Source organism: Schistocerca americana, chromosome X (assembly GCF_021461395.2).
Source record: "Schistocerca americana isolate TAMUIC-IGC-003095 chromosome X, iqSchAmer2.1, whole genome shotgun sequence".
Lineage (NCBI taxonomy): Eukaryota > Metazoa > Arthropoda > Insecta > Orthoptera > Acrididae > Schistocerca > Schistocerca americana.
In genome coordinates, this window is record NC_060130.1 from 261,121,229 (window position 1) to 261,148,518 (window position 27,290).

General features: G+C 44.5%; 1 protein-coding gene across 1 annotated transcript; it reads left to right on the forward strand.

Annotated features, from left to right (window-relative positions):
• Positions 1–228: 228 nt before the first annotated feature.
• LOC124555954 (proline-rich protein HaeIII subfamily 1-like) lies at positions 229–21,882 on the forward strand. Its single transcript, XM_047130003.1, has 3 exons — positions 229–358; positions 3,403–3,816; positions 21,809–21,882. Exons 1-3 carry the CDS (start codon positions 229–231, stop codon positions 21,880–21,882), a joined length of 618 nt encoding a protein of 205 aa, XP_046985959.1.
• Positions 21,883–27,290: the final 5,408 nt, after the last annotated feature.

The window sequence follows — 27,290 nt, forward strand, 5'->3', positions numbered from 1 at the left end:
CCCACCGGCAGAGTCAGACTGTAAACACTAGCCGGCCGCGTCATGTTAAACACATTCGTCAGCCGCGTGTGCAAAATGATAGTTAAGTCTTGCCCTAAGTGTGTTCTTGCTCATCCTCGTGAACGTTGCCCGTTAAGAAACGCGGTTTGTCACTTTTGTCAAAGGAAAGGACACATTCAGACTGTTTGTTTGCGTAAACGCAAGAACAATTCTAGTGCTGCCCAGCCCATGGATATTCATGTTCTTCAAAGCCAGCCCGCCCAGAAGGTCGCGTTTAAAGACTCTTCCACGGTTCGTGTGGGTAATAAACTTGTCCGCAATAAGCCACCCACCCAGCCCTCTGCTATGCGACCCAAGCGTAATTCAAACGCTGTAAAACGTAATGTACAGACTGCAAGTGAAGCGGGAGTTGTTGTTCCACCCGCCTAACCCACGAGTTGTCGTAAGCAGCGAACACGCGCTAAACGCGCTGATTTTGTGTCTTCCGCCTCCACTGCACCGATCCAGAGACAGTGTAATAAACTATTTGTGAAGCTACGCATCCAGGATAAGACCTTCAATTTTCAATTAGACACTGGTGCGTCTGTGACTCTCATAAATAGTGCTACGTATGCGGCTATCGGCCGCCCTAAACTTTCAGCGGCAAAACATTCTTTGGCTACTTATAGTGGCGAACAAATTCCTGTGTTAGGTGTATGTAGCGTGCCAGCCACATTTCGTGGCAATACAAAAACAGTTTCATTCACAGTGCTCCGCGCTACAGACAGTGTAAACATTTTCGGATTAGACTGTTTTGACTTGTTTGGCCTGTCTATCCAAGACAATGTGTTGCAAATTAATTCTGTTGTTGTTCCTCAAGACAGCATAACCGATTTGTGTAAACAATACAGTGACATATTTAAAGACGAACTAGGTTGTGCTGCGAACTTTGCCGCTCATATTACGTTAAAAGATAATGCTCAGCCTCGATTTTTTCGTGCTCGTCCAGTGCCTCACGCCCTCCGGGCACCTGTAGCAAATGAACTTCGTCGTTGGCAAAACAACGGTGTTATTCAACCCGTTTCAGCATAGCCAGTGGGCTTCTCCCTTAGTTATTATAAAGAAACCGTCTGGCAAGTTACGTTTGTGTGCTGATTTTAAGTCGACAGTTAATCCTCAGACTGTCATTGATTCTTTTCCTCTGCCTAGACCGGACGAGCTGATGGATAAGTTAGGGGAAGCTCGTTTCTTTTCCAAAATTGATCTCCGTGAAGCATATTTGCAATTGCCCCTCGACGAGCAATCACAACAGTATTTTGTCATAAACACGTCGTTGGGGTTGTTCCGTTTTCTGCGTTTGCCTTTTGGTTGTGCGTCAGCTCCAGCTGTTTTTCAGCGTTTTTTGTCACAACTTCTGGCTAATGTGCCATCGTGTTGCAACTATTTAGCCGATATTATTGTGTCCGGTCGGACGCCTGCTGAACATTTCCGTAATTTGGAGTGTTTGTTTACAGTGTTGTCTCAGGCAGGCCTACGTTGCAACATCGATAAATGTTCATTTTTCCTTACGGAGATGGAGTATCTGGGACATGTTATTAATGCTCAAGGCATTCATCCCTCCCAGTCACATTTAGCAGCTATTCGTGATTTGCCCGCCCCTCGCAATCTGCATGAATTGCAAGCAGTTCTTGGCAAATTGACATATTATGTTAGGTTTACACCTAATGCATCACAGATTGCTGCACCGTTGCATCGTCTCCGCCGTAAGAATGTTCCGTTTGTGTGGTCAGCTGATTGCCAATCAGCCTTTCAGCAGCTTAAAGAGGCTTTATTGAATGATCGTTGTCTGGTCCATTACGACCCTAACAAGCCTCTGGTGTTAGCTTGTGATGCCTCTTCTTTCGGCCTCGGTGCTGTGTTGTCTCACCGAGTCGGTACCACCGAACGTCCTATTGCGTTCGCATCTAAATTGCTAAACAAAGCTCAGTGTAATTATAGCCAATTGGACAAGGAAGCGTTGGCTATTGTGTTCGGTGTCACAAAATTCCATCACTACCTCTATGGTAGACCATTCTATTTAGTAACAGATCACAAGCCCCTGACGTCACTGTTTCATCCGTCTAAACCAGTTCCTCAGCGGACAGCTCAGAGACTACAACGTTGGGCTCTTTTGTTATCACAATACCAGTATGAGATACTGTATCGCCCTACAGCTCAGCATGCAAACGCTGACGCGCTTTCTAGATTGCCGATTGCTGCGGATGATGTCTTCGATTCCTCTGACGACTCTTGCCATCAGATTGACGCCGATGAGCATCAATCCCTCCGGGATTTTCCGATTGATTATCGTCAGGTCGCACGTGAGACAGCTACGGATCCTCATCTGAGTTTACTATTAAGTTTTGTTCAACGTGGTTGGCCGTCCAAGGCAAAGGACATATCGGATCCTGTAGTTCGTCGCTATTATCCACAACGTCATCTGTTGTCTGTTTCGCACGGAGTTTTGCTGTTACGCACCGAGAATGACCAGCTTCGTGTAGTGGTTCCCCAAGTGCTCCAATCCAAGGTCCTCGACTTGTTGCATCAAGGTCATTGGGGAGTGGTCCGCACCAAGCAGCTTGCCCGCCGTCATTGTACATGGATCGGCATTGATAAGCAGATTACGCAGATGTCTACAGATTGTTCGACGTGTGCCGAACACCAAGCTGCTCCGCCTCAACGCTATTTTGAGTGGGCACGCCCTGCCGGTCCCTGGCAGCGAGTACATATTGATTTCGCTGGTCCATATTGGAATTCTCGTTGGCTCATCGTGATAGATGCATTTAGTAATGCAGTCTACAACGTCTGCACAAACTAAACAGGCGTTGACTTCAATTTTTTGTATTGAGGGTCTTCCAGAAGTTTTAGTGTCTGACAATGGTCCACAATTTACCTCTGCTGAATTTGAAAGTTTTTGATCTGCCAATGGCATTCGCCATGTTCTTACTCCGCCGTTCCACCCTCAATCGAATGGTGCAGCGGAACGTTTTGTACGTACATTCAAGGATCATATGGACCGCCTTCGTGCTACGCACTCTCGTCAGCAGGCCCTCATCACGTTCCTGTCGTCGTACCGGACCACGCCACGCGACGGCCCTTCGCCTGCGGAGCTTCTCCACGGCCGTCGTCATCGCACCCTACTACGGTTGTTGCACCCCCCGGATCGACCCGCCGCTTCTGAGCATCGCACGCGTTTTCAGCGCAACGACGCCGTTTTTTTCAGAGTTTATCACGGTCGCCGTCGTTGGGAACGTGGTACCGTGATAAGTGTCCAGGGTCGCGGTTTTTATACTGTTCAAGGTGCTACTGGGGTGCACAGGAGGCATCAGAACCAGTTGCGCCGCGCTGGCCGCCCGGATTCTGCCGCTCATTCTTTGTCCACAGATTTGGTCCGCGGCGGGTTCCAGCCGCGCCTTCCGACTTCGCTGCCGCCCCCAGGGCAGCAGCAGCAGCCGTCGCCGCTACCACGCCGACAGCCCGTCCCGTTGATGCCTCCCGCGCAGCTTCTTCCGGGAGCGCCCCAGGTGGTCGCTCCGGCGCCTGCGGTCCCTCTTCAGTCGCCACCGCCTTCGGAGCTGATGGACGTCGACCCCTCAGCCGGGCCGCCTTCCCAAGCGGTGGCTGTGCAGCCTGTCCTGCAGCCGCTTTCCTTGGGCACCCCCAAGGAGTCTGACACCGCAGCGCCTTGTCCGGCGCCCACTCAGCAGCCGTCGACGCAGCGTCAGGAGACGCTGCCTCGATTCGTGGGTCCCGCCGCCCCGTCGCGTCCAGTACCAGAAGCTGCGCCCGTGGTCACAGGCGTGCACCCTGACCTCGGTTTTCAGTCGGTGTTTCCCGAGGCCCCGCGCAGCCAATGCTGGGGTGCGGACCGGGGACTGCCACCGACAACAGTCTCCGCCCCGGTCTCTTCTGCTACGCCTGCGGCCAGACCCCTCCCCCGCCGTCGACGCTCGCCACGTCATTATTCAACGATGGTGCGGCGATTTGGGGGGGAGGAGTGTTATATCCTAGCCAGTAATGCCACCCGAGCCCGCTGCCAAAAGGTTGGCAGCATCAAAGTCCGGACGCCGTCCGCATAAGCAGCGCCAGCGAGACAGGAAATCGCCGCAAGTCTGCGCGCGCCACCGCTGGCTTCGGGGTTCTTAAGCGCTGGAGTCGCGAGCGCTAGGACAGTTCTGTATTCGCCGCTCAGTTGTATACTCGCCACCGAATTGTGTACTTGCTAGTCAGTTGTGTGTTCATCGCAGCAGAGTTGTTGTTTGTCGTCAGCCGACGCTGACCTAGCCGCTCCGACTCGAACTAGACAGATCTCTGTAGACACGGAGATCACTACTGTGTTTCTGTATCTTCGTTAATAAAGATAAGTACCGACTTTTATTTAATCAGAGTGTTTGGGTTTCATCTTTCTGTTCACTGTTCCAGCGGACCGGTCGGCCCGCTATTAAAAGTGTGGCGGTGACTTCGTAGGCCGTTTCTACAGCGAATTGTTTGTCCCTACGAACGCCGCCACAAAACAATACACTGTGTCTACCCCTTTAATGCGGAGAGTGAGCGTCTTATCATTTCATCCTGCAACTGTGTAAAGGCATTGATAGGACGGCTCCAGTGTGCTGCACCGTGGGCCGCGTTGGGTTTTCTGTGCCATATAGCTCCACTCGGTTGCACGGCCTCCATTTGCCTTCAGATTTTGGAGAGGAAATCTTGAGTAGAGTATAAAGGGGTCGGTTGTTTTTTGAAAAACTCTCCTGGTACAAGCAAAGGTTCTCAATACACCAGTTTACCTGGGAGGGTGGAGGGGGCAGATGTGGCTGATTGTCTTCTTTTAATGCATTGCACAATCCCAACACCACTACTGGAAGGGTGTCAATCCACGAATCCGTCATATGGTATGTTATAAAGGCTTTCAAGGAACGGTATATGAACTCCACAATGCAGTTTTGCAGCTGTGTGATACAGTGAAGTTCTTGTCCCGTACAGCTGGGTCACTGCACAGGATATTTCTGTATCCCACTGCCAATCCTGGTCGACAGTCTCTTGCTGGGGACAGCAATAATGTGAAATCCGTCTGCAGCCAATAATGTGAAATCCATCTGCAGCTGAACATGTGTATCGCAGTTGGTACTTCCAGTGGAATACATTCACCCAACTGGTGTATCTTCAATCATCGCGAGGCAGTATCGGCAGTTACGTGCGACTGGGACTGGGACTGGTCCTACAAAGCCCAAGTATACATGTAAGAATCATGTCTCTCGGATGTTAGTTCTTTGAGAATGAGACTCGGAGGTTGTAATGTCCATTTGCATTCTGCTGTAGCGCGTCACTGATAGTGCTGAATAAGGTGCCCTTCAAAATCACTGGCGGGGCATTGGCAATTGTATGTGCAAGGAGCGTGACTTGCATGAGGCTTGTTTGGTAGGCTTCAGATGGTGCTTGTATTCATCAGTTCAAGTAACAGGTGAGGTACAATGTACTTTGGAGCCAGTGAGAATGGCATAATGGCATGGAGTGGCGTTTGGGCCTCAGCAGCGTGGAGCAAAAATTGTCAGGGCAAGTTTATCTTGCAGGTACCGACGCACTTTGTGCACAGTTTTGTGACCAGGGAGGATTTAAGTGTGGCTTACGTACCAGTTGCGGAAACTCAGAATCCCAGAAATTTCACTGCATTACCACCGATGGTGCAAGCACCCAGATTGATGTGGATTCTGTAGTCATCAAAACTTGGGAAAAGTGTGAGTAGATGTCTTTCATATTTTCCTGACGATGACGATGTCTGTGTATGCAAACCAGAAGCCTAGTCCCCACAAAATCTCATCGATAAAGTGTTAGAAAGTCTGTGCTGTATTCCATAGGCCATATGACATTTATGGGAATGGATGTAGTAACTGAAGTTTTATGGGCAGTCTTCGTTGCCACAGATGGGTTTTAATAAGTTGGTACTCAAAATCTTTGATGTGGTGCACAGGTTAGAGGTCGGCAGTTGTCCAAGCGTTAAGTCCTGTGTAGGCGGCACAGGGGCGTCAGCTGTTCGGTTTCTTTGGTACCAGATGAAAGGGAGAAGCCCATTTGCAGTCTGATGGTCATGCCGTGCCTGCCTGGATCATTGTGTCGAATTCTGCTTTTGTGATGAGGAGTTTGTTGCGAGCCAGTCGTTTGGACCGCGAGAAAACAGGAGGCCCCTCGCGTTGTCCTGATGTGATGCACTGTTGAGTGGTGTGGTGGCGGGCGGCGCGTCGGGGAGGGGGGGGGGGTTGTGTGTTTGGGCGGGGAGGGCAATGACTCGTCTTTGGCGGGTCGCGTAACTGATGCAACTTTCAATTACGTGACCAGATCCAAAACAGACATGTTCTCACATCATGGTTGAAGTCACAGGAAGACAGGAAAAACACCCTGATGGTAGTGTGGGTCTCATCTACAGCTACAAATCGCCACTCGAAATACTTCTATAGATCGATATTCAAATTTAAAGTCACGAACCCATATGCAGGTATGAGTGAACCATTTGTGCGTGACCACGTTAGCTACAGCAGGCACCTGAGAAACACACATATATCTGTGACTGTAACCACCAGAAACTGCATCTTAGTGGTTCTATCTGTTATCAATACACGTTGCGATAGTTGCCTGGGCCGATGTTGCTGGCAGAATTGCCCGCCAGGCGAGTGAGGCTACAGTTCGCTTTTCCTAGCCAGGAAAGCGGCGATTGCACCTCTGTGTTCTGTCGCCAAAACGACAGAGGAAAAAGCACTCATTCCAGTCTGGCGAGTGTGAGGTGCGCACGCTGTGTTGTTCATGTGATGGCGTGCTGTCTTGTAACTGCCGCCTGCCGGGTCAGCCTGTCTCTGGCGGGCGTTGCAGTAAACACCTGAGGAATAGCGGCCCCGGATACCTTGTCCGTGATATCTGTCAACTTGCAGAACTTCACCTCTTGAGTTACAGAGAGAGAGTTTGATACTTTACTTTCCGTGCCCAGGAGAAGGACATCACACTTTTCCTCTCCAGACTTCCACAACCTTTGTGTGATCTACTGTGGCATTTAAAACATATTTCTGAGTACAGGCTGCGTCTGTGTCTTAGCATACTAGTAGATGCTCCGCAGCTCTATATAACGTCTTCCTCATTCCACATGAGATCAATTTTTTTCCTTTCTGTGAGACTCCTGTTCTTAATCTATTATGGGTTCTCCAAGTAATTTAGAGTAGGTGGTGAGCACAACTCATTTATTCATTTTGAGTGTAGCCCTCTTGCTTAGGAGCACTTTACTGTCACATGTATAAAGTCCGGCTTGACGTCTATTGGGACATCTAATGGTTGAGTTCGCTGCAAAAGCTTTTTCTTGACTTCAGTGGACGTAGTGTAGGTGTGTAACTGTACGTCAAGTGTTTCGGGTTTTCAGTCTGCTTCTTCTGTTCTATTTCTCCCACCACTCTGTGTCTTATGGGTGGGGATGCAATGCCAACTGAGTGGTTGATCTTTGGGACTAAGACTGGTCTAACACACAAAATAGACTGAATTTTTTGATGCAACGACCACATGCCAGGTATGGATTGATGGTCCACAAAACTGTGCTCTATATTCTCCCACAAAGAAACAGAGACCAGCGCTATTGACTGGAGAATGTGCGGAATTTTTACCTGTGTAAATCTTGTCGACTGTCTCATCATGTTGTTTCTGCTGCAGATTTTTGCTTTAAAACCTGTACAGTACGTTATAAAAAAAAGGTTGCGATTCAGAGTAAGTCTCAGGCATATTAGGATCTCGCAGGGCTGAATAACCCATAGTCTCCGATTAATATTCAGTTTTCTTTCAGCGTCTCTGTTTCTTAAGTGGAAAGCACATCCTTGAGTCTTCTCTAGATTGAGCTTGAGATGATTCTCCCCATTCTCAGCCATTCAAGTGCGTTGCTTATTTTAACTTCAACTTTCCATAGGTCCTCCCCTGGGTCGTCACAGCTGTTATCTTCATAGATAATTGCCTTGGATCTGGAAGGTCTTGTTGATCTACATTTGCATCATACTCCGCAAGCCACCTGACGGAGTGTGGCGGAGGGTACTTCTCGTACCAATAACTGATCCGCCTCCTCTGCTCCACTCGCGAATGGCGTGTGGGAAGAATGATTATCGGTAAGTCCTTGTAGTTGCTCTAATCTCCCGAATTTTCTTGTTGTGATCATTTCGTGAGATGTATGTGGGACGAAGTAATATGTTTTCCGACTTTTCCCGGAAAGTGTCTCTCCTAATTTCAATGGTAAACTTCTCCGTGATGCACAACGTTTCTCTTTTAGCGTCTGCCACCAGAGTTTTTTGAGCATCTCTGTATTGTTCTTGCACCGACCAAACGATCCCGTGACGAAACGTGCCGCTCTTCGTTGGATCTTCTCTCTCTCTTCTACCAGTCCTAACCCAGCAAAGGATCCCAGACTGATGAACAATACCCAAGAATAGGTCGATAAAGTGCCTTGTAAGCCACTTCCTTTGTCGATGTCTTACATTTCCTTAAGATTTTTCCTGTGAATCTCAGTGTGGCATCTGCTTTTCCTCCGATCTGTTTTTTGTGTTCACTCCACTTAAGGTCGCTCTGGATAGTTACTTCCACATATTTTACAGTAGATATTGTTTCCAGCAATTTGATCATTCATATATATGTTGTGGTCTAGGCGTAGCGTCTTTGATTCATAATCAAATACGTCTTCTATCCCGGGTTCGAATCCTGCCACTACATTAATTCTGATTAACAATCAGCAGTGACAGCCGAAGAATTCCGGCATAAGAAGTCACCCTAACTCTGCCAACGGCCTTACCAAAGAGGGCGGAAGAGCGGACAGAGGTTCAGAGCACTCTCTGTCCTAGGAATGGGAAACTGCTGCTAAGGTCGGAACAATCAGCAATGATCAACGGCATGAGGATGCAGAAGGCATTGGAAACCACTGCATTCAAGACGCGTAACATGTATCCACAGGACATGTGGCCTGTAATTGAAGAAGTGTCATGATGATCTCTCCAGTGGCAAAAGATTCCGGAATAGTCGCCCATTCGGCTCTCCGGGAGGGGACTGCCAAGGAGGAGGTTGCCATGACAAAAAGGCTGAATAATCAACGAAAGGATAACGTTCTACGAGTTGGGGCGTCGATTGTCAGAAGCTTGAACGTGGTAGGGAAACTAGAAAATCTGAAAATGGAAATGCAAAGGCTCACTCTAGATATGGTAGGGGTCAGTGAAGTGAAGTGGAAAGAAGACAAGGATTTCTGGTCAGATGAGTATAGGGTAATATCAACAGCACCGGAAAAGGATATAATGGGAGTAAGATTCCTTATGAATAAGAAGATAGGGCAGAGAGTGTGTTACTGTGAACAGTTCAGTGGCAGGGTTTTTCTTATCAGAATCAACAGCAAACCAACACCGACAATGATAGTTTAGGTTTACATGCCGACGCCGCAAGCAGAAGATGAAGAGATAAAGAGTGTGAGGATATTGAAAGGGTAATACAGTATGTAAAGGAGGATGAAAATCTAATAGTCATGGGGGACTGGAATGCAGTTGTAGAGGAAGGAGTAGAAGAAAAGGTTACAGGAGAGTATGGGCTTGGGACAAGGAACGAGAGACGAGAAAGACTAATTGAGTTCTGTAACAAGTTTCAGCTAGTAACAGCGAATACTCTGTTCAAGAATCACAAGAGGAAGAGGTATACTTGGAAAAGGCCGGGTAATGTGGGAATATTTCAGTTAGATTACGTCATGGTCAGACAGAGATTCCGAAATCAGATACTGCATTGTAAGCTGTACCCAGGAGCAGATATAGACTCAGATCACAACATAGTAGTGATGAAGAGTAGGCTGAAGTTTAAGACATTAGTCAGGAAGAATCTATAGGCAAAGAAGTGGGATACGTAAATACTAAGGAATGACGAGATATGGTTGAAGTTCTCTAAGGCTATAGATACAGCAATAAGGAATAGCTCAGTAGGCAGTACAGTTGAAGAGGAATGTTGGTTCAAATGGCTCTGAGCACTATGACACTTAACATCTGAGGTCATCAGTCCCCTAGAACTTAGAACAACTTAAACCTAACTAACCTAAGGACATCCATGCCCGAGGCAGAATTCGAACCTGCGACCGTAGCGGTCGCGCGGTTCCAGACTGAAGCGCCTAGAACCGCTCGGCCACACCGGCCGGCGAGGAGGAATGTGTATCTCTAAAATGGGCCATCACAGAAGTTGGGAAGGAAAACATAGGTACAAAGAAGGTAACTGCGAAGAAACCTTCGGTAATAGAAGAGGTACAAAGAAGGTAACTGCGAAGAAACCGTGGGTAACAGAAGAAATACTTCAATTGATCGATGAAAGGAGGAAGTACAAAAATGTTCCGGGAAACTCGGGAATAGAGAAATACAAGTCGCCGAGGAATGAAATAAATAGGAAGTGCAGGGATGCTAAGACGAAATGGCTGCAGGAAAAATGTGAAGACATCGAAAAAGAAATGATTGTCGGAAGGACAGACTCAGCATACAGGAAAGTCAAAACAACCTTCGGTGACATTAAAATCAAGGGTCATAACATTAAGAGTGCAACGGAAATTCCACTGTTAAATGCAGAGGAGAGAGCGAATAGGTGGGAAGAATACATTGAAAGCCTCTATGAAGGGGAAGATTTGTCTGATGTAATAGAAGAAGAAGCAGGAGTCGATTTACAAGAGATAGGGGATTCAGTATTAGAAACAGAATTTAAAAGAGATTTGGAGGACTTAATATAAAATAAGGCACAAGGGATAGATAACATTCCATCAAAATTTTTAAAATCGTTGGGGGAAGTGACAACAAAACGACTATTGACATTGGTGTGTAGAATGTATGAGTCTGGCGACACATCATCTGACTTTCGAAAAAGCATCATTCACACAATTACGAAGACGGTAAGAGCTGACAAGAGCGAGAAATATCGCACATCCAGCTTAACAGCTCATGCATCCAAGTTGCTTACAAGAATAATATACATTAGAATGGAAAAGAAAATTGAGGATGCGCTAGATGACGATCATTTTGGATTTAGGACAGGTAAAAGGCACGAGAGAGGCAATTCTTACGTTGTGGTTAATAATGGAAGCAAGACCAAAAAAAACCGAGACACGTTCATGGGATTTGTCGACTTGGAAAAAGCGTTCGACAATGTAAAATGGTACAAGATGTTCGAAATTCTCAAAAAAATAGGGGTAAGCTATAGCGAGAGAAGGGTCATATACAATATGTACAACAGCCAAGAGGGAATAATAAGAGTGGACGACAAAGAACGAAGTGCTCGTATTGAAAACGGTGTAAGACAAGAATGTAGCCTAAAGCCTGTACTGTTCAATCTGTACATCGAGGAAGCAATGATGGAAATAAACGAAAGGTTTAGGAGTGGAATCAAAATTCAAGGTGAAAGGATATCAATGACACTATTCGCTGATGACATTGCTATCTTGAGTGAAAGTGAAGAAGAATTACTTGATCTGCTCAACGGATTGAACAGTCTAATGAGTACAGAGTATGGCTTGAGAGTAAATCGAAGAAAGACGAAGGTAATGAGAAGAAGTAGAAATGAGAACAGCGAGAAACTTAACATTAGGATTGATGGTCACGAAGTAGATGCAGCTAAGGAATTCTGGTACCTAGGCAGTAAAATAACCAATGACGGACGGAGCAAGGAGGACATCAAAAGCAGACTAGCAATGGCAAAAAGGGTATTCCTGGACAAGAGAAGTCTACTAGTATGAAATATCGGCCTTAATTGGATGAAGAAATTTCTGAGAATGTACGTCTGGAGTACAGACTTGTATGGTAGTGAAACATGTACGGTGGGAAAACCGGAACAGAATTGAATCGAAGCATTTGGGATGTGGTGCTACAGACGAATGTTGAAAATTAGGTGGACTGATAAGGTAAGGAATGAGGAGGTTCTGCGCAGAATCGGAGAAGAAAGGAACATGTGGAAAACACTGATAAGGAGAAGGGACAGGATGATAGGACATCCGTTAAGACATGAGGGAATGACTTCCATGGTACTAGAGGGAGCTGTAGAGGTCAAAAACTGTAGAGGAAGACAGAGATTGTGATACATCCAGCAAATAATTGAGGATGCAGGTTGCAAGTGCTACTCTGAGATGAAGAGGTTAGCACAGGAGAGGAATTGGTGGCAGCGTCTATGACCACACACTGCCTTAGGTAATCCACTCTTCTGGTTTCTGCAGCAGCTCTTCTTACCTTTTAGCGTTTGTCATGTCATCTCTGTTTCACCATTCTTAAGTAGTTGATGAGCTATTTCATTCGGCATTACTTTCGTGAATTCCTCTAGTGACTTTTTAGGATCATTGCTTAGATTTTTAATTAGTTTCCATGCCCTCCTACCGTTTTGATGCATATCTAGATCAGCTAAAGGATCTGACCCTTTTTACCTTCTGTGATATGTCAACAGTTTCACCTGTTGAATGGTGTTTTCAGCTAGTGGATATCTATCACATTTATCTTGATAGGTCTCAAGTAGGCTAAGTATGTCTGGTTTAAGGCCTGTATGTTATTGAGTTCAGCACCCACGAGATATGTGTTTCTGAGCGATCTTTTTTATTAGGGCTGCGAAACCCTCATTCGATTTATCAGTCGCTTTAAGTTATGGAGCTGCACTATCGAGTCCTTTTCAAAAAGTTTCCCAGCGCGCCTTTTTCAAATTGAATTGTCATTTAAAGGAACTTCTTCTGCGCTGATAACTCCAGCCACTGTACAGATTATGGCATTTTTTTTTTTTGGTTTCCATTCCTCGACTGTTGTTACCAAAAGTTGAGCTGCTTGCGCACTGATAAAACATTATCCGTATTATAGCCCTTGCGCCATCTTCCACTTCGAAAAGAAGGTCTCAGTTTCGGGTCATGTATGAGTCTCAGGCTTTCCCTTTCCACCCAGCTCTCCAGCTCATCTCCATTGTTGTCTGTAAGCCCAGCTTGAGCGTCTGCAATTGAAATCTCCCAGCACAATCTTGATACTCTTCGAGTTGCATTTAATGGGTTCATCGAAACTGAAGTCTGCATTATGTGTTTTGTAGACAGATGTTATTATGCAGCTTACTAGCTCTGTTGGTAGCAGTTCTATATTGTCCCAGCATGTCAGACTTTCAGATTTAACGAACCCTGGCATTATAGACTCATCTTCCATATTGTTCATGGTGACTTTCTAGGACAAATCAAGTTCCTTCAATTTTTGCGGATCTCCACAGAGGCAGGTGGAGGCAGGTTGACCACTGTGGCTCTGGTAGAACTGATGTTGACAGTTGGTGAGCGATCAACAGGCAGGATGCCTGGGCACGCACTTCCCTAGAACAACTCTTGCAGATAAGTTCATAGTTGTTCCTAGTGTCGTGCCCATCTCTTTCATGTGCTGCACCTACAGTAGCAGCTGCTGTTGCCGTACAGTTTTTCCTGGTGTTGCAACTGTTGCTTTACTTGTTCCATTGTTTTTGTTGCTGTTCTAACTGTTACACGATACTGTCCTCGAAGTGACCACTTTTTAGGACATAATAAATGGCACTCTTCACCTAAAGATAAGTTTCTTTATAGATCTGCCAAATAACAAGATAGATGACAACGGTTACATAAAATAAAATTCCTGACAAAAATAGTGAAGCACCCAGAAGGCATGGTTAGATCTCAGCAGGGCCGACGCAAGCCCAAGTGCCGCTCCGTGCGAGCTCCTAAATTGCCGCCCCCCCCCTCCCCCCCGTTTTTTTTCTTTTTTACAAAACGTGTGTGGAATTTTATTTAAACAAATCTGTAGGAAATGTCAGCAATCAATAGCAATTTTTGTTTGTACTTTTCAGATCTACCTAGGTTTCGGCCACTGAGTGGCCAGTCTAAAAATGGTACAAATGGCTCTGAGCACTATGCGACTTAACTTCTGAGGTCATCAGTCGCCTAGAACTTAGAACTAATTAAACCTAACTAACCTAAGGACATCACACACATCCATGCCCGAGGCAGGATTCGAACCTGCGACCGTAGCGGTCACGCGGTTCCAGACTGAAGCGCCTTTAACCGCACGGCCACACCCGCCGGCAGTGGCCAGTCTCAAACCTTTTAATATGTGCTTACATCCAAACCGTCTAACATTACCACGGATAAGTGTTCCCGGCGATGAAGTAAGAAGTCAATACACTTTACCTATGAAGGAAGGCATGAGATAATAGATGACCCAACAAAACGTTACAAGATTGAATTCTACTATTATCTTTTATAGTAACCACATCTTTGGATGAAAGGTTCAATCAACTGAAATCTCATCGTGATTATTTTGATTTTCTCTACGACATCGGCGAGCTGAAGAATGCACCTCCTGACAGCCTGGACACAAAGTGTAGAAACCTCGCAGCGATTTTGCAAGATCATGAGTCAAGCGACATTGATGCACTGGAGTTGAGGGAAGAACTAAAAGTGCTTTCAACATTGTTGAAACCTGGAATAGGTCCAAAAGAGACTCTAAAGTTTATAGGAAGATATAATTTTTGCCCTAATGTTAACATTGCTCTGAGAATTCTCCTAATACTCCCAATGACAGTAGCGAGTGGAGAGAGAAGTTTCTCAAAACTGAAATTGATAGAGAATAACGATGATCGAATGTTGGGCTTATAGATTTGAATGATGGACGTGGATCGGTAGTACTTGTATGTAGTTTGGGAACGCACAACAATGCGAGCGTATCCGCCGCATGGTCAGTCCTGTCACAGTAACTCAGTTCACTCTGTTTCTAGACAGGCTGCAGAAGGTGGCAGATATGGCTTTGTCCGACTTATGCTCAGTTCCGACTTAAAATGGCATGATCACATGCGCAAAGCTGTATAAATGGGAGCAGTTGCAAGATGTGTAGGGACTAAGTAAGACCATGTTGGATTTTTACTGCAGCAGATAGGTTCGAGAAAGGTGGCTCATTTCGAGATATGATTCAATTGTGGCTGTGATCCTTCTCAATGAGTCATCGCGTTTAACTCAGTGGATATATATAACGGAACATCTGACATGGTATCGAGGCAGAATACGTTACACATACTGGATAAATATCTAGCGGCGTAAGGGAGTTGCAAATACTGGTCACATGCTGCGTTCCTTAGCCGAATGACTTTCAAAATTCATCGGGCGGGTGTGTGATATGTCCACATTTGAGGATCAGGTTTATAAAGTATATCTGTTTGCGTAAAGGAAATGTCTATGTGCTGTTGTAGGGAGGGTGTGGATTTGACTTGGGGTACTGTGATAACGATGGGAAGAGTATGTCTAGTGCTAAGGAAGGTACAGGTATTTCCAGAGCCACAGCATTCAACAGAGAGTATTTCCAATACTTCGTTCATTGCTGAATACCGTACATTTGAGACCTAGATCGTAAGATTTAATTGTAAGTATAATGATATAAGAAATATTGAGGCATTTTATAGAATCTGTTCGTGTATGCAAAGTCTGTGGTGGTACTGATTCGCGTTCCCACGTTAATGATAGTGGTCCTCCGATGCAGTGGCCTGTTAGAGTGTAGGAATGTATGATAGTTAACTTTACCAAGTTCTAGACGACTGAATAGCGAACTAAGTATGTGCTAGGATGCTTTCGTGATCAAGTGTAACTTTGAGAAGATGGCGCGTTTGGGGTGGAGCGTTATTCCCTCTCAAGTAAATTGTTCAGTCGACTGCTTCTGCACATTTGTTGCCTTTATTTAGTTGAGGGAATATGGATTGTGGTGTGTTGGACACACGTTTGCCTGTTCTCTAGACGTGGAAAAGACCATAATTAGTTTGTAAACAAAATTGATCATGTGGAATCTGTTAAATCACTGACTTCGGTATGCGAGAGTGCGAATATCAGTTTACTCTACTTGTTTCTAGTTAGTCAATGGTTTACAGCACACCGCGCCTCGCTAATGTTTGGTGTTTATGGAGAAATAATTTACAGTCTACATCTGGCGCATTATGTTGCGTTAGCGATCGGGTGGCTAGTGCTGTGTGCTTGATATCGAGAAGAATGGTGGAAATTGTATAATATTATGGCTAAAATACTGGTGTTATTGTAATCGACTAGTCTGGAGATGACTGTAGAAATGCGAGCAAGAAAGCAGAAAGAGTAGAGCGTTTATGCCAAGGGGAAATGAGCATGTCTTTGAACGTCAGTTCTGAGAGTGCCTTCAGTTCGCTGATGTAAAGGGGGTGATTTGATATGGTTGGGGATATGAATTGCTCCAGTATTCTTGCTAGTATAGTACCTATTTGATGACTTGTAGACAAATTTCCCATGTTTAGTTGTCGGTGCAAAATGGTGATCAGTGTAAAATAGTTTATTACCACTGAGTATAGCATCTGTAGAAAGAATGAACAGGTTGGGGATGTATAGATTGAGGGAACTGTCTGTGAAATTTAGCAATCTTTGCAAAATAATCGCTAGAAGTCCGAGAAAGAAAAGGTGGATGGTGCTTCAATACCTGCGGCATAAGTAATTCTACTGGTAAATTCGATAAGAGCAAATGAGAATGCTCGATTGATTGTGGTGGGATATAGAATCAGTGAGAACATTTGTGTATGTTGAGAGCAGGAAGGCTATCACGTTATGTCCGGGAGGAAGACTGGATTAGGCGATATTTTGGTAAACAGGTTCTGTTAGGGTGAGAATTTCCGTGCATACAAGCTGAGGCATGATGAAAGTGGGCGTTAACTGTTTCTGGGACACTATACAATTCCTGAGAGGAAGACTTGGCTCTTTTTTTTTATTATTTTATTTTTTTATTATATGGAGAGATGAGACGTAAGATTGGGAAGGTTGTTACATGAGTTTGTAATTATGCACGTGCACTTGGTGGTGTTGCGTCGGTCATGCTGGGGGGGGGGGGGGCGGATACTTGCAGTTGATCGCATCTGTCAACACACTCTATGCTCTTGTGCATTCAATGGTAAAGACAGGTGGTGCCTGAAGATGCCTCGAATATGAGACTGGTGTAAGCGCTGCTTGGAATGCAACTTTCACCGGTGTTCGGTGGCAGTGGCTGGCAAATGCGACGGAGCGGGTGGGGCCCGAGCTGTGGCTGCCTCCCTTCGTGGGGATTTGTGGCGCACAAGATGAAGCGTCAGTCAATCTTCACTTATGGTCCGTTAGAATCGCTAAGGGGGGAAAGCAGGTTCTGCTATTGTGGAATGGAATTCTGAAGTGTCTTCGCTGGACCGTAGTTAGACTGAGGGTAGCAAGGAAGGCCAAATGCATGTGGCTCTGCTTGCAGTGCGCATTGTGTAAATAAACGCCTGGTCATTCGCAGCGCCTACATACAACTCTGGCCTGCGTTCGGCTGCAGCTCGCAGTTGCGCTCCCGCCCAATCACATCAGCATGTGTGTGTAGTCGAACACGTATTTGGATAGGAATTTCCCAGGTATTATGTATGAATGGGAGGTGCGGCCACCTTATGCTTGCAGAAGCCAAGCAGGGGCTGTGCGTGGTTTGACATCTGAGGTATATGTCACTTATCACTACCTCCTGTGTACTCAATGGACTGGGGGCTGTGGACTGTCCTTGCGTGTGTTGATTGCATTATTTCAGGAATGGGTCTGTAGGCCTTCATACATGCTATTTGAATAGTTTACGAGTACTTAGCATGTCTACACATCATTGTGCTGTATTATTTAAGAGCAGTTTGCAGGTCTGCACTGAAATTATTTCTGAAAATTAAGAGTTGTTTGGCTATTTGGACGTAAATGTTTTGCATTATTTACGAGCAGTTCGCGTGTCTGTAGGCTGTGCGATGCGTTATTTTTAACTGTTTACAATTAGGAAGCGTGTGTATAGAGCATTATCCATGAGTTATGTAGGAGTGGTTTGCAGGTCTGTATGGTGTGGGACATGTCAGTGCATCTGTTCTGTGATACATCTACTCCATCCCTAAATAAAGTACATTTGTTCGACCATCCATGGGCCTAGTGCAGGCTGAGTCCTTTTACCAGAAACCCTTGGGAGAGGTTGCATCCTGGAGGCTTAGTTTAGTGGTGATGAGCTTTGTTTGCAACAATTTTCTTAGGTTGGTGGCAGAAGAGAAAGTGACCTTTCTTTACTGGCAAAATTCAAACTTGACGCTGGTTCCTAGGCGGAAGTGGCGGTGGGGTGGCTGAGGTTAGTACAAGTGTCCCTTCTTTCCAACAATTTTCTTAGGTTGGCAGAGAAAGTGCAAGTGACCTTTCTTTACTGCCAGAATTAAAACTCAGCGCTGGTTCCTAGGAAGAGGAGGCAGTCTGGACCTTGAAAAGTAGTTGAACGCCTTTTCATACTTATATGAATCTGTAAATTGAATTATTTAATATGATTAAAACTGAAATGCAATTAAGTACTTAGGCAATTGATAGCATAGATGCACGATGTGGGTGTTAGCATATTTACAGAAGACTATGTCCGGCGCATGTATGGAGGTGGCAACTGATGGTGTGTGACATAATCGGTCGGACGCCTGTAGGGTGGCGGTGTGGCAGGTGTCTGGTTATAATGCGCACGCGAGAGAGAGGGAGAAGACGATCTCGAGTCAGTTAACTTAGCGAGAGCCTTCTTTGTCGAGCACTCCACATGGTGGACCAGTGGTTGTGTGACGTCTGGGCAGATTCCACTCTCCAGCAAACAACTTTGGCGCCAAGTGTGTTCTTCGTCAGCCATGCAACCACATGGTGGATCGCTAACCGACCACTGTGATGTCATCATTGGCAGGTTCAAACCTGTCCAGGATAACAATTTTTGCGCCATAATTGTGGCAGGGCGTTCTTTTGTCCACCAAGTGCTGGACCAACAGACTGACCGTTATGTGACATTTGGGGAGATTCCACTCTTGGGTGACCAATTTTGGCGCGAAACATGTGGGAGGGACGAATACACTTGATGAACGGACAACCTACCATTGTGACGTCAGAATCGGCAGGTTCGAACGAGCAGAACATTTTTACACTGCTGGACCCACTATGTCCTAGTGGCCACTTGACCAGTGACATGCTCGTGGGCTGCCACCGACTGGTGGCGCCAGGGGTAGCCTCCTCTGCTGGCGACGATTTGAACTAAGTCAGTTGGAGTTTGGACCTAGTGGCAAGTGCACTGGATGTTGGCATCTCAAAGAAGTGTACTAAGTCTGTTGGAGGACAAGTGATGACAGTACTGCTTGAAATAAAGACATCAGTCCTTTTTTCCTGTAAAGTCAGAGGATGTGAATTACATTAGTACAAGTGCAGTTTATTATTTGACGCGATTTTGATAGGTTAGCAGTGAAAAAACATAAGTGATGGTCAAAGTTCGTAGGATGTGGACTATTTCATATGCATGATCGATGATGGTGTTGGAGATTTTTGTTATAGATGCAAGGCAAATGGTTTTCTTCGCGCCAAAATTGGACATCTTAAGTAAATAATAAATGCTAATAATAAATAGAAGTACAGTTTTCCAGACATTATCGTGTTGGAATTTGAATTTGGCCCAATTTTCTAGTGGAGGCAGACCAATAATAATGATAATGATAATGATAATGATAATAATAATAATAATAATAGTAATAATAATAAATGATAATAATAATAATGATAAAAAATGATAATAAATGATAATAAATGATAATAAACAATAATGAAAAATAACGAATAATAATAAAGATAAGTATGGTTTTGCAGCCATTATCCAGTTGGAATTTGAATTTGGCGCCAATTTTTTCTGGAGGGTTTGGTTAGTGGACATAGGACAATTGACCTACTTTCCCGCCAAAATTCGAATTACGCGCCAGTTTTGTGGGGGTTAGGTTAGTGGATGCAGCCCAATTTTCCCTGCCAAAATCCGCCATCTTGAATAACATCACGGCAGCGCTCTCTGGTGGCAGGGGTATGAACTAACACAGTTGGACTCTGGTCCTCGTAGTGAACACACGTGCATGGTGTAAATAATAATAATAAATGATAATAAATGATAATGAATAATAATGAACGATAACAAATGATGATAAATGATAATGGATAATAGTAAAGACAACTATGGTCATCCCGCCATTATTGTGTTAGAATTTTGAGCCAATTTTTGCTACCTTAGTGGACATAACCCAATTGACCTATTTTACCACCATTATTCATATTTCTCGCCATTTTTCTGGGGTTTAGGTTAGTGAAAATACCCCAAATGACCTATTTTCCCGCCATAATCCGCCATGTCGAACGACGTCATGCACTATCACCAAATCTACACGCCACCATCTTGGATGACGTCATCGCCGCCATCTTGAATAAATTTGGCAACAATGCAGAGTGGAACAGAATGAAGGTAGTCCCACTACTGGCACAGTCCTTTCAACGTTCGTGGCAGGGGAAGCTGTTGGCTGTAATTCACTTTTCTGGACAGAGGTATGATTACAGCTTTTGAGACATTGTATCCCAGGAATGGTAGCTCTTGCTTGGCAAAACAACGTTTATCCAGATTTTCCATGATTCCAAAATCTTGTAACTTGTCGTAAATAGTGACAATGGTGTTCGAGGCTGCGGAGAAAAATCAGAATATAATCCATGTAACAACATGAAAATGGCAAGTCTTGCAGGACTTCATGCATAAAACAGTGCAATGTTTGTGCTGCGTTGTGGAGGCCTTAAGGCATCATATTATAATGGAAGAGCCCAAATGGTGTAGTTATGACAGTTTTAAACTAATCCCTCTTCACCACTGATCAGCAAGAAGGCTTTTGCACAGTCAATAACACTGAAGATACATGGGCCCACCACATTTGAGTTCAAGTCCATTACATTCAGCACTGGGTACCTATCTGGAACCGTATGGGAACTGAGGCTCCGATAATCACCACCTGGGCGGGATGTTCCGTTTTTCGTCTCGAGCATGTGCAAAGTAGAAGCCTATGAGGATTGAGATCTAGATACTGAACCATCTGATAGCATTTTACTGAACTCAGACTGAGTTGCTTGTAATTTATCAGGAGGTAGGCATCGTGGGTTTGCGGCCACTCGATGCCCAGTAGTCGAGGGATTGAAATGTCGTGTAGAGTGGCAGCAGTTTTCTCAGGCCAGCGCTGGATCAGTAAGCACAGGATACTTGCTTAGCAGCTGTACTCAAAGATCGTTGGCCTCCAGCGCGCGGGCAAGCGAGGGAGGGACAGCGGAGCAAGGGTTCCTCATAGCGGTAGCACGCTGAAGGTCATGAATTGAGGCGTGTGTGGTCGATAAGTCTTCAGCCACGGCAGGCAATTCGCAGCGTAATTCTGTCGCGCAAGCTGGCCCTGGCACTCATTATGGCATTGCTGTGGGATTATATTTCAGATATTTGAGCTACTCATGACAGCCCTTCTGTAGCTTTGTTGTCTCAGTGGAAGAACGAATCGACACCTTCCTGCATGCCACGCGCATGTGTGGTCTGAGTGGATATGGAAACGGTAACGAATCCTGTTGATGCACTAAGTCTGGCGCGGTTGTTGTGGTCGTCTTCGAGTGATGGGGCTTGGTGGTGTCACTCAACGATGCAATCTGATTTGGCAGAGGTAGGATGAGAGTATGACACTTTGTAGAGACATTGATGCACTACATCTAGAATGACAGAAAAATGACGCTAAAAACCCGGGCCTAAGATTGCGTCTATGACATCAGCAACCACAAAAGTCCAGGTGGATTGTAGCTTACCGCCGAAATCCAAAGTCAACTGCACTTTTTCAAATGTTCCAATGTGTGAGCCATCAGCTGCTGTGAGAATAGGTACTTGTTCACTAGAATGGCACACAGTATGTGACTTGTGCTAAACGCTAATTTCAGAGCCTGAATCCATCAAGAAAGTGTCTCCAGTGCACCTGACCATTAGGAAAAGTCTTTGTGATACTGTCACCTAGGATACTTTTCCGTCGTGTTTGACGTGCAGGTGCTTTAACTGACCTCGAGAAGTATGTGCACCTACTGGCATTCGTCTGGGAAGTTTGGGTAATCATATGGTTTGGTACAATGTCGAGTTGCTTTTCTGAACCATTTGTGAAACCAGCACCACCTGAATACACAGCTATCATTAGAAGGTGGGCGAGTGGTATCTTCATGTCGCTGCAACTAGGCGTTAAGACCGGCGAGTTCAGTGATGATATGGGCCATAGACAGCATCAGAGTGGATAGCAGCGGAGAAACAGTGCCCCTTGAAACAAATGAGGCCACAATGCTTGGTTCAGGGCTGCCCACCATAACTTCAGAGTTCATTCACACAATCTGGATCTGCATAATCAATCGCCACAGAGTCTGCTTTTCACGCTAGTTCACCAATGGGAAGGTCAGAGAAAAGCTGATAATATTATCCGAAGATGTGGAGGCAAATGCTGGAACCCAAGAGGCTTCAGTGATTGTTCAGATTTCAGGCCTTGTCCTGCCAACGTGTGTAGGGAACAGAGCACTTTGAACGGGTAAGTACCAGCTACTACCTCACTCTCCGTGTTTTTTTGTAAAACGCAATTCTGCAGATGGCATAAAATGTTCCAAATTAGCATCCTGAAAAAAGGCAAAAGATTGTTTGTCAAATACATCCGCCAGTTGTTCACTATATAATCATGAGATCTACTCGCCAAATAACAATAATAAATTTCTGCATGTCAGAATCGACACCGCGAAAGCAAAATATGGCTGTGACTTGCATTAAGCACAACTGTTCGATGGTTAGCCAGGAAAGTGGAATTTTTATATTCCTGATTCTCATGCGAATACTGTTATCAACAACTGTAACTGGTGGCTGAGTTAATCCCTATTGTGAGGTCTGTGGCTCTTCTTTCAAAAATATGGCTCAAATGGCTCTGAGCACTATGGGACTTAACTGCTGTGGTCATCAGTCCCCTAGAACTTAGAACTACTTAAACCTAACTAACCTAAGGACATCACAAACATCCATGTCTGAGGCAGGATTCAAACTTGTGACCATAGCGGTCACGCGATTCCAGACTGTAGCGCCTAGAACCGCACGGCCACTCCGGCTGGCAGGCACTTCTTTAATAGAGATGGTGGGCTCCACAGTGCTGCATAGTATGTATCGGAATGCATGTAGAAAGTAAACTGTTGAACTTGGGGTCACCACTTGTGGGAGGAAGGAAAATTGGATTTAAGGTTCTGTCGTCTTTGTCCTCATTAGAGATGGCGCACAAGCTCAGATTGTGTCAAAGATGGCAAAGGAAATCAGCCATGCCCTTTTAAAGGAACGATCCTGGCTTTTGCCTGGAATGATTTAGTGAAATTGTGGGAAACCCAAATCTGGATGGCCCAATGGAGGTTTGAACCGTTATTCAAATGGTTCAAATGGCTCTAAGCATTATGGGAATTAACATCTGAGATCATCAGTCCCCTAGACTTAGAACTACTTAAACCTAACCTAAGAGCAACACGCACATCGGTTCCCGAGACAGGATCCGAACCTACGACCGTAGCAGTCGTGTGGTTCCGGACTGAAGTGCCTAGAACCGCTCGGCCGCAACGGCTGGCTGAACCGTTGTTCTCCTGAGTTCAGTGTGCTAGCCACTGTGACACCTCGTTAGGTACGGAACCACTTGTGCGTTCCAGTGGTATACTATTCATTCGAAGTATGCACACAAACAATTTAATTACTCACTAAATACACTGATACAGAAAACACCACACATGAGACACCCATGTAATAGTGTGTACATAATCCAGTCTCAAAGAACACAAAACAGAAAAGATAATACACTTTATGCAATAGTCTAGCTTTTGATGGTCCATCATGTCAAATCAAGCATGCTGCAGTAGCTAATAGCAATCGTCAAGTACTGTTCACAACAAAACGTGCAAATTCTAAAACTTTCACGTACAGAATGTCACTTGAATTCAATTTTTTCTGTCAATAACAAGTTGCTAACTGTAACTCTTCAAGTTAATGAAGTGCCAATAAATTTTTAAACTGAGCGGGGTTGGCAATTTCAATTGTTAACCTGTAGGCATACTATAAGTTAGGAATGTCATTATTAGCAGACTTTCAGTGTTTCACTTAGGCTATAGCAGTCAAAGGACTGTTTACAACTGATGTTGTATATAAACAGTACATGAAACAGGCTTCATTCGTAGTTGTACAGTGTGTAGGTTCCTGGAGTATAGAATACATCTTGTATGTTTGTCATACTATATGAAGTTGCAACCTAACAATAAAGTGGTGGTTTACCTGCCTCATTGATTTGAAGGATAGATATACTAGCTTGTCATCATCTGAGCATTCATCTTAATTGATTCAGGGAGTTTGCAAAGAATTTCAGTCTAAATATGAATGTGAATACAATGACTAAACAGTTTAGTAAAACTGTTCTAGGGAGGTACTCCTAAACACCTGATGGCTCTGACTGATTCTAGAGACTAAATGTCAGTCTCATACTGAAACAGTATCCAATATATTCCACATATTTACATGTAGTATGCTTCATTCACGTTGAGACTCAACTGATAATCTTCGCATCAATCTCTTACCATTTATAGGTCTAATGAATTCGTAACAATATCATTTCTGTGTGTACAAGTATGTTATCTGCAAACAGCCTCATGTTTAACTATTAGGTCAAGAAACATGGCACAAACCTCAGCACTATTAACTACTATCTTCTGGATTTCAAGAATGAACAGAGGGAGCTGAATTTGAGGAAACAAATAAAATCCCACCTGATGACTGAAAATCTTGAGTCTGAAGATGAATTTGCAATTGACCACCTGTTTGAAGCTCTATTATATAAATTAATAAATAATAGGTATTTCATCTGATATATTTCTTCTTAGAATTAGCATGAATTGGAAAATTTTCCTATGTTTTATTAGAAAAAATTCAATATGTCATCAATCTGAAAACTGATTTGAACAGCACAGTGTTTTGCTGGGTATATATGGTACTATTAGAACTGCTACCTTCCTCTGACCTTTAAACTGACTTAGTTTGTTATAGGGGGACCTGCAGTACAATACTGACTTCAAAACACATTGCAACTTGGCAATTTTTGTATGTACATTTCATTGCCAGAGATTAAAGATGAGGCAAGCAACAGAAAAAACCTGAGTACCAGCAGAAGTTTGAACCTTGGAGCTTCACCTCTGACACTTACCCAGTTCCCCATCAAGCCGCACCTTTTACATTTATTTTTTATTTATTCATCCAAAATGTCTTTTCAGATTGTTGGATAAACTATTTACATACTTGTTCAGTAACCCCACAAGATGTGTGAATGGAATAGACAGACGTACTGGTATGTGTAACATTGCCCGTGTCCAGCAGTGGTGCCTGTGATGTGAAAACTGATGATATCACAAGCTAGTTACACAGATTTCCTGACAAGACACATGTAAGGCCTCCTGACCACAGATTTTTTCTCAGTTGCTGTTACCAGACTTTGCTCACACAGGTGAACTATGACCACTATTGATGTTTACTTGGACTGATTTAGATTTATGTTACATAGTGTTTTTCTTATGAACATGTGGTTTTACACCACCACCAGGCTTCATGGAATTTTGTTGAATATCATACTTACAGAATGTATATGCAGTAAAATTAATAGTACTTGGATTTATTTTAATTTCCGTCATGATAAATCACATATTAATTTCTATTTGGAACTATGGCTTATAATAATTTCTCTTGTAACACAAGGCGCTTGTGCTCAATAAATGTTGCTGGCTTAGAAGTGAGGATTACAAGAGCTTTCAGTGGCACACCATTCATAGTCTTGTTTCAAGTTTCCTGTATTTCAAGTATGCCAAAAATTCTGCTGCTGAATGGGAGTGATCTAATAACATTGTTCTTATGGTTTTACAAAGAATTATTATCTCCTGTAGAAAACTATTGTAAACTTGTATCACACTATTTCTAATGGAAGTTTTAAAAGCTGATCTCCTTACGGACTCAACACAAAACCTTTTTTACTGCCTTGTATTATGTTCATAGATATTAAAATATTTACTTATTTGTTTCAAATTCCTTCTGATATATTTACAAGATTCTAGTATATACATAGATAGGAGTGGGAGGATTGACAACTTTTGAAACAGGGGCTTGCAAGGATCTGTTTGGCTAGCATGTTACCTTGCTCTTAAAATTCTCTTCCGAATTAAAAAAATGACTGTACTAGAGGGCATATTACCCTACTCCCATCCCCGTTATCCATACATAATTACGTGCAGTAGGATGTTGTGGAACTAGGAAAGCAGGCAATTCAGACAGTGTGAACACTTATTTCAACAGAAAGTTGGGGCTGTTGCGGTTGAACCGTCTCATGTATGGCATCACTAGTGCACCGGTCGTCTTTCAACTTTACTTGGAACAGCTCTTGTGGGATGTTCCCAGATGTATCAACTACCTCAACAACATCATCGTCACCGGCTGTACTGTGGATGAACATTACAGTCATCTGCGACAATTACTCCTGCGCCTGTGGACTGCAGGCCTAAAATGCAACCTTGTTAAATGCTCCTTTTTTCAACCTGCTATGTCCTACCTGGCTCACATCATTTCCCAGAATGCCATATCTCCTACCTCCTGCCACGTCGCCACTATAGAGGCCCTTCCTTGTCCGAGTGATGTCCACCAATTGCGGTCTTTCCTGGGTAAAATTGTGTACTATCGAAAGTTCATTCCCTCCACTGTTCACATTGCGGCGACCTTCTATCGCCTATGCTGAAATACGGTGCCTTTTCATGGGTCCTCGGCTTGTGTCGGCTTTCTGAACCTTAAAGCGAGGATTGGACTCGGCTGAGAGTCTCATGCTGTATACCCCCTCACTTCCTCTTCTCTTGGCTATGGACACCCCAGACTTTGGTATTGGGGCTGTCCTTTCGCACCATCTACCGGATGGATCAGAATGCTCGGTGGCGTACATATCTAAATCCCTTACCGAGGCCCAAAGCAAATATTCCCAAATTGAGGAGGAGGCCCTCACCATCCTGTTTGCCTGTACCAAATTCCGCCTGTACCTTTATGGTACCTAATTTCGTTTCATCATTGACCATAAGCCCCTTGTGGCCTTATTTTCACCAGCAGCCCAGTTACCCACGAAGAGTTCCCACCGTCTGCAGCAATGGGTCCTATTCCTTTAACGTTTTAGGTACACCATCCACTTCAAGCCCACTGCCCAGCATGCCAACGTCGAAGCCTTGTCTCGGCTCCCCTCCAGCCAGGATTCGACGTTCGATTCATTGGACATCCTAATTTTTCAAGTCGATGAAGACATACAGGCAGCGTTGGCGACATTCCCCATCACAGCTGCACAGATGGCCCCCACGACGG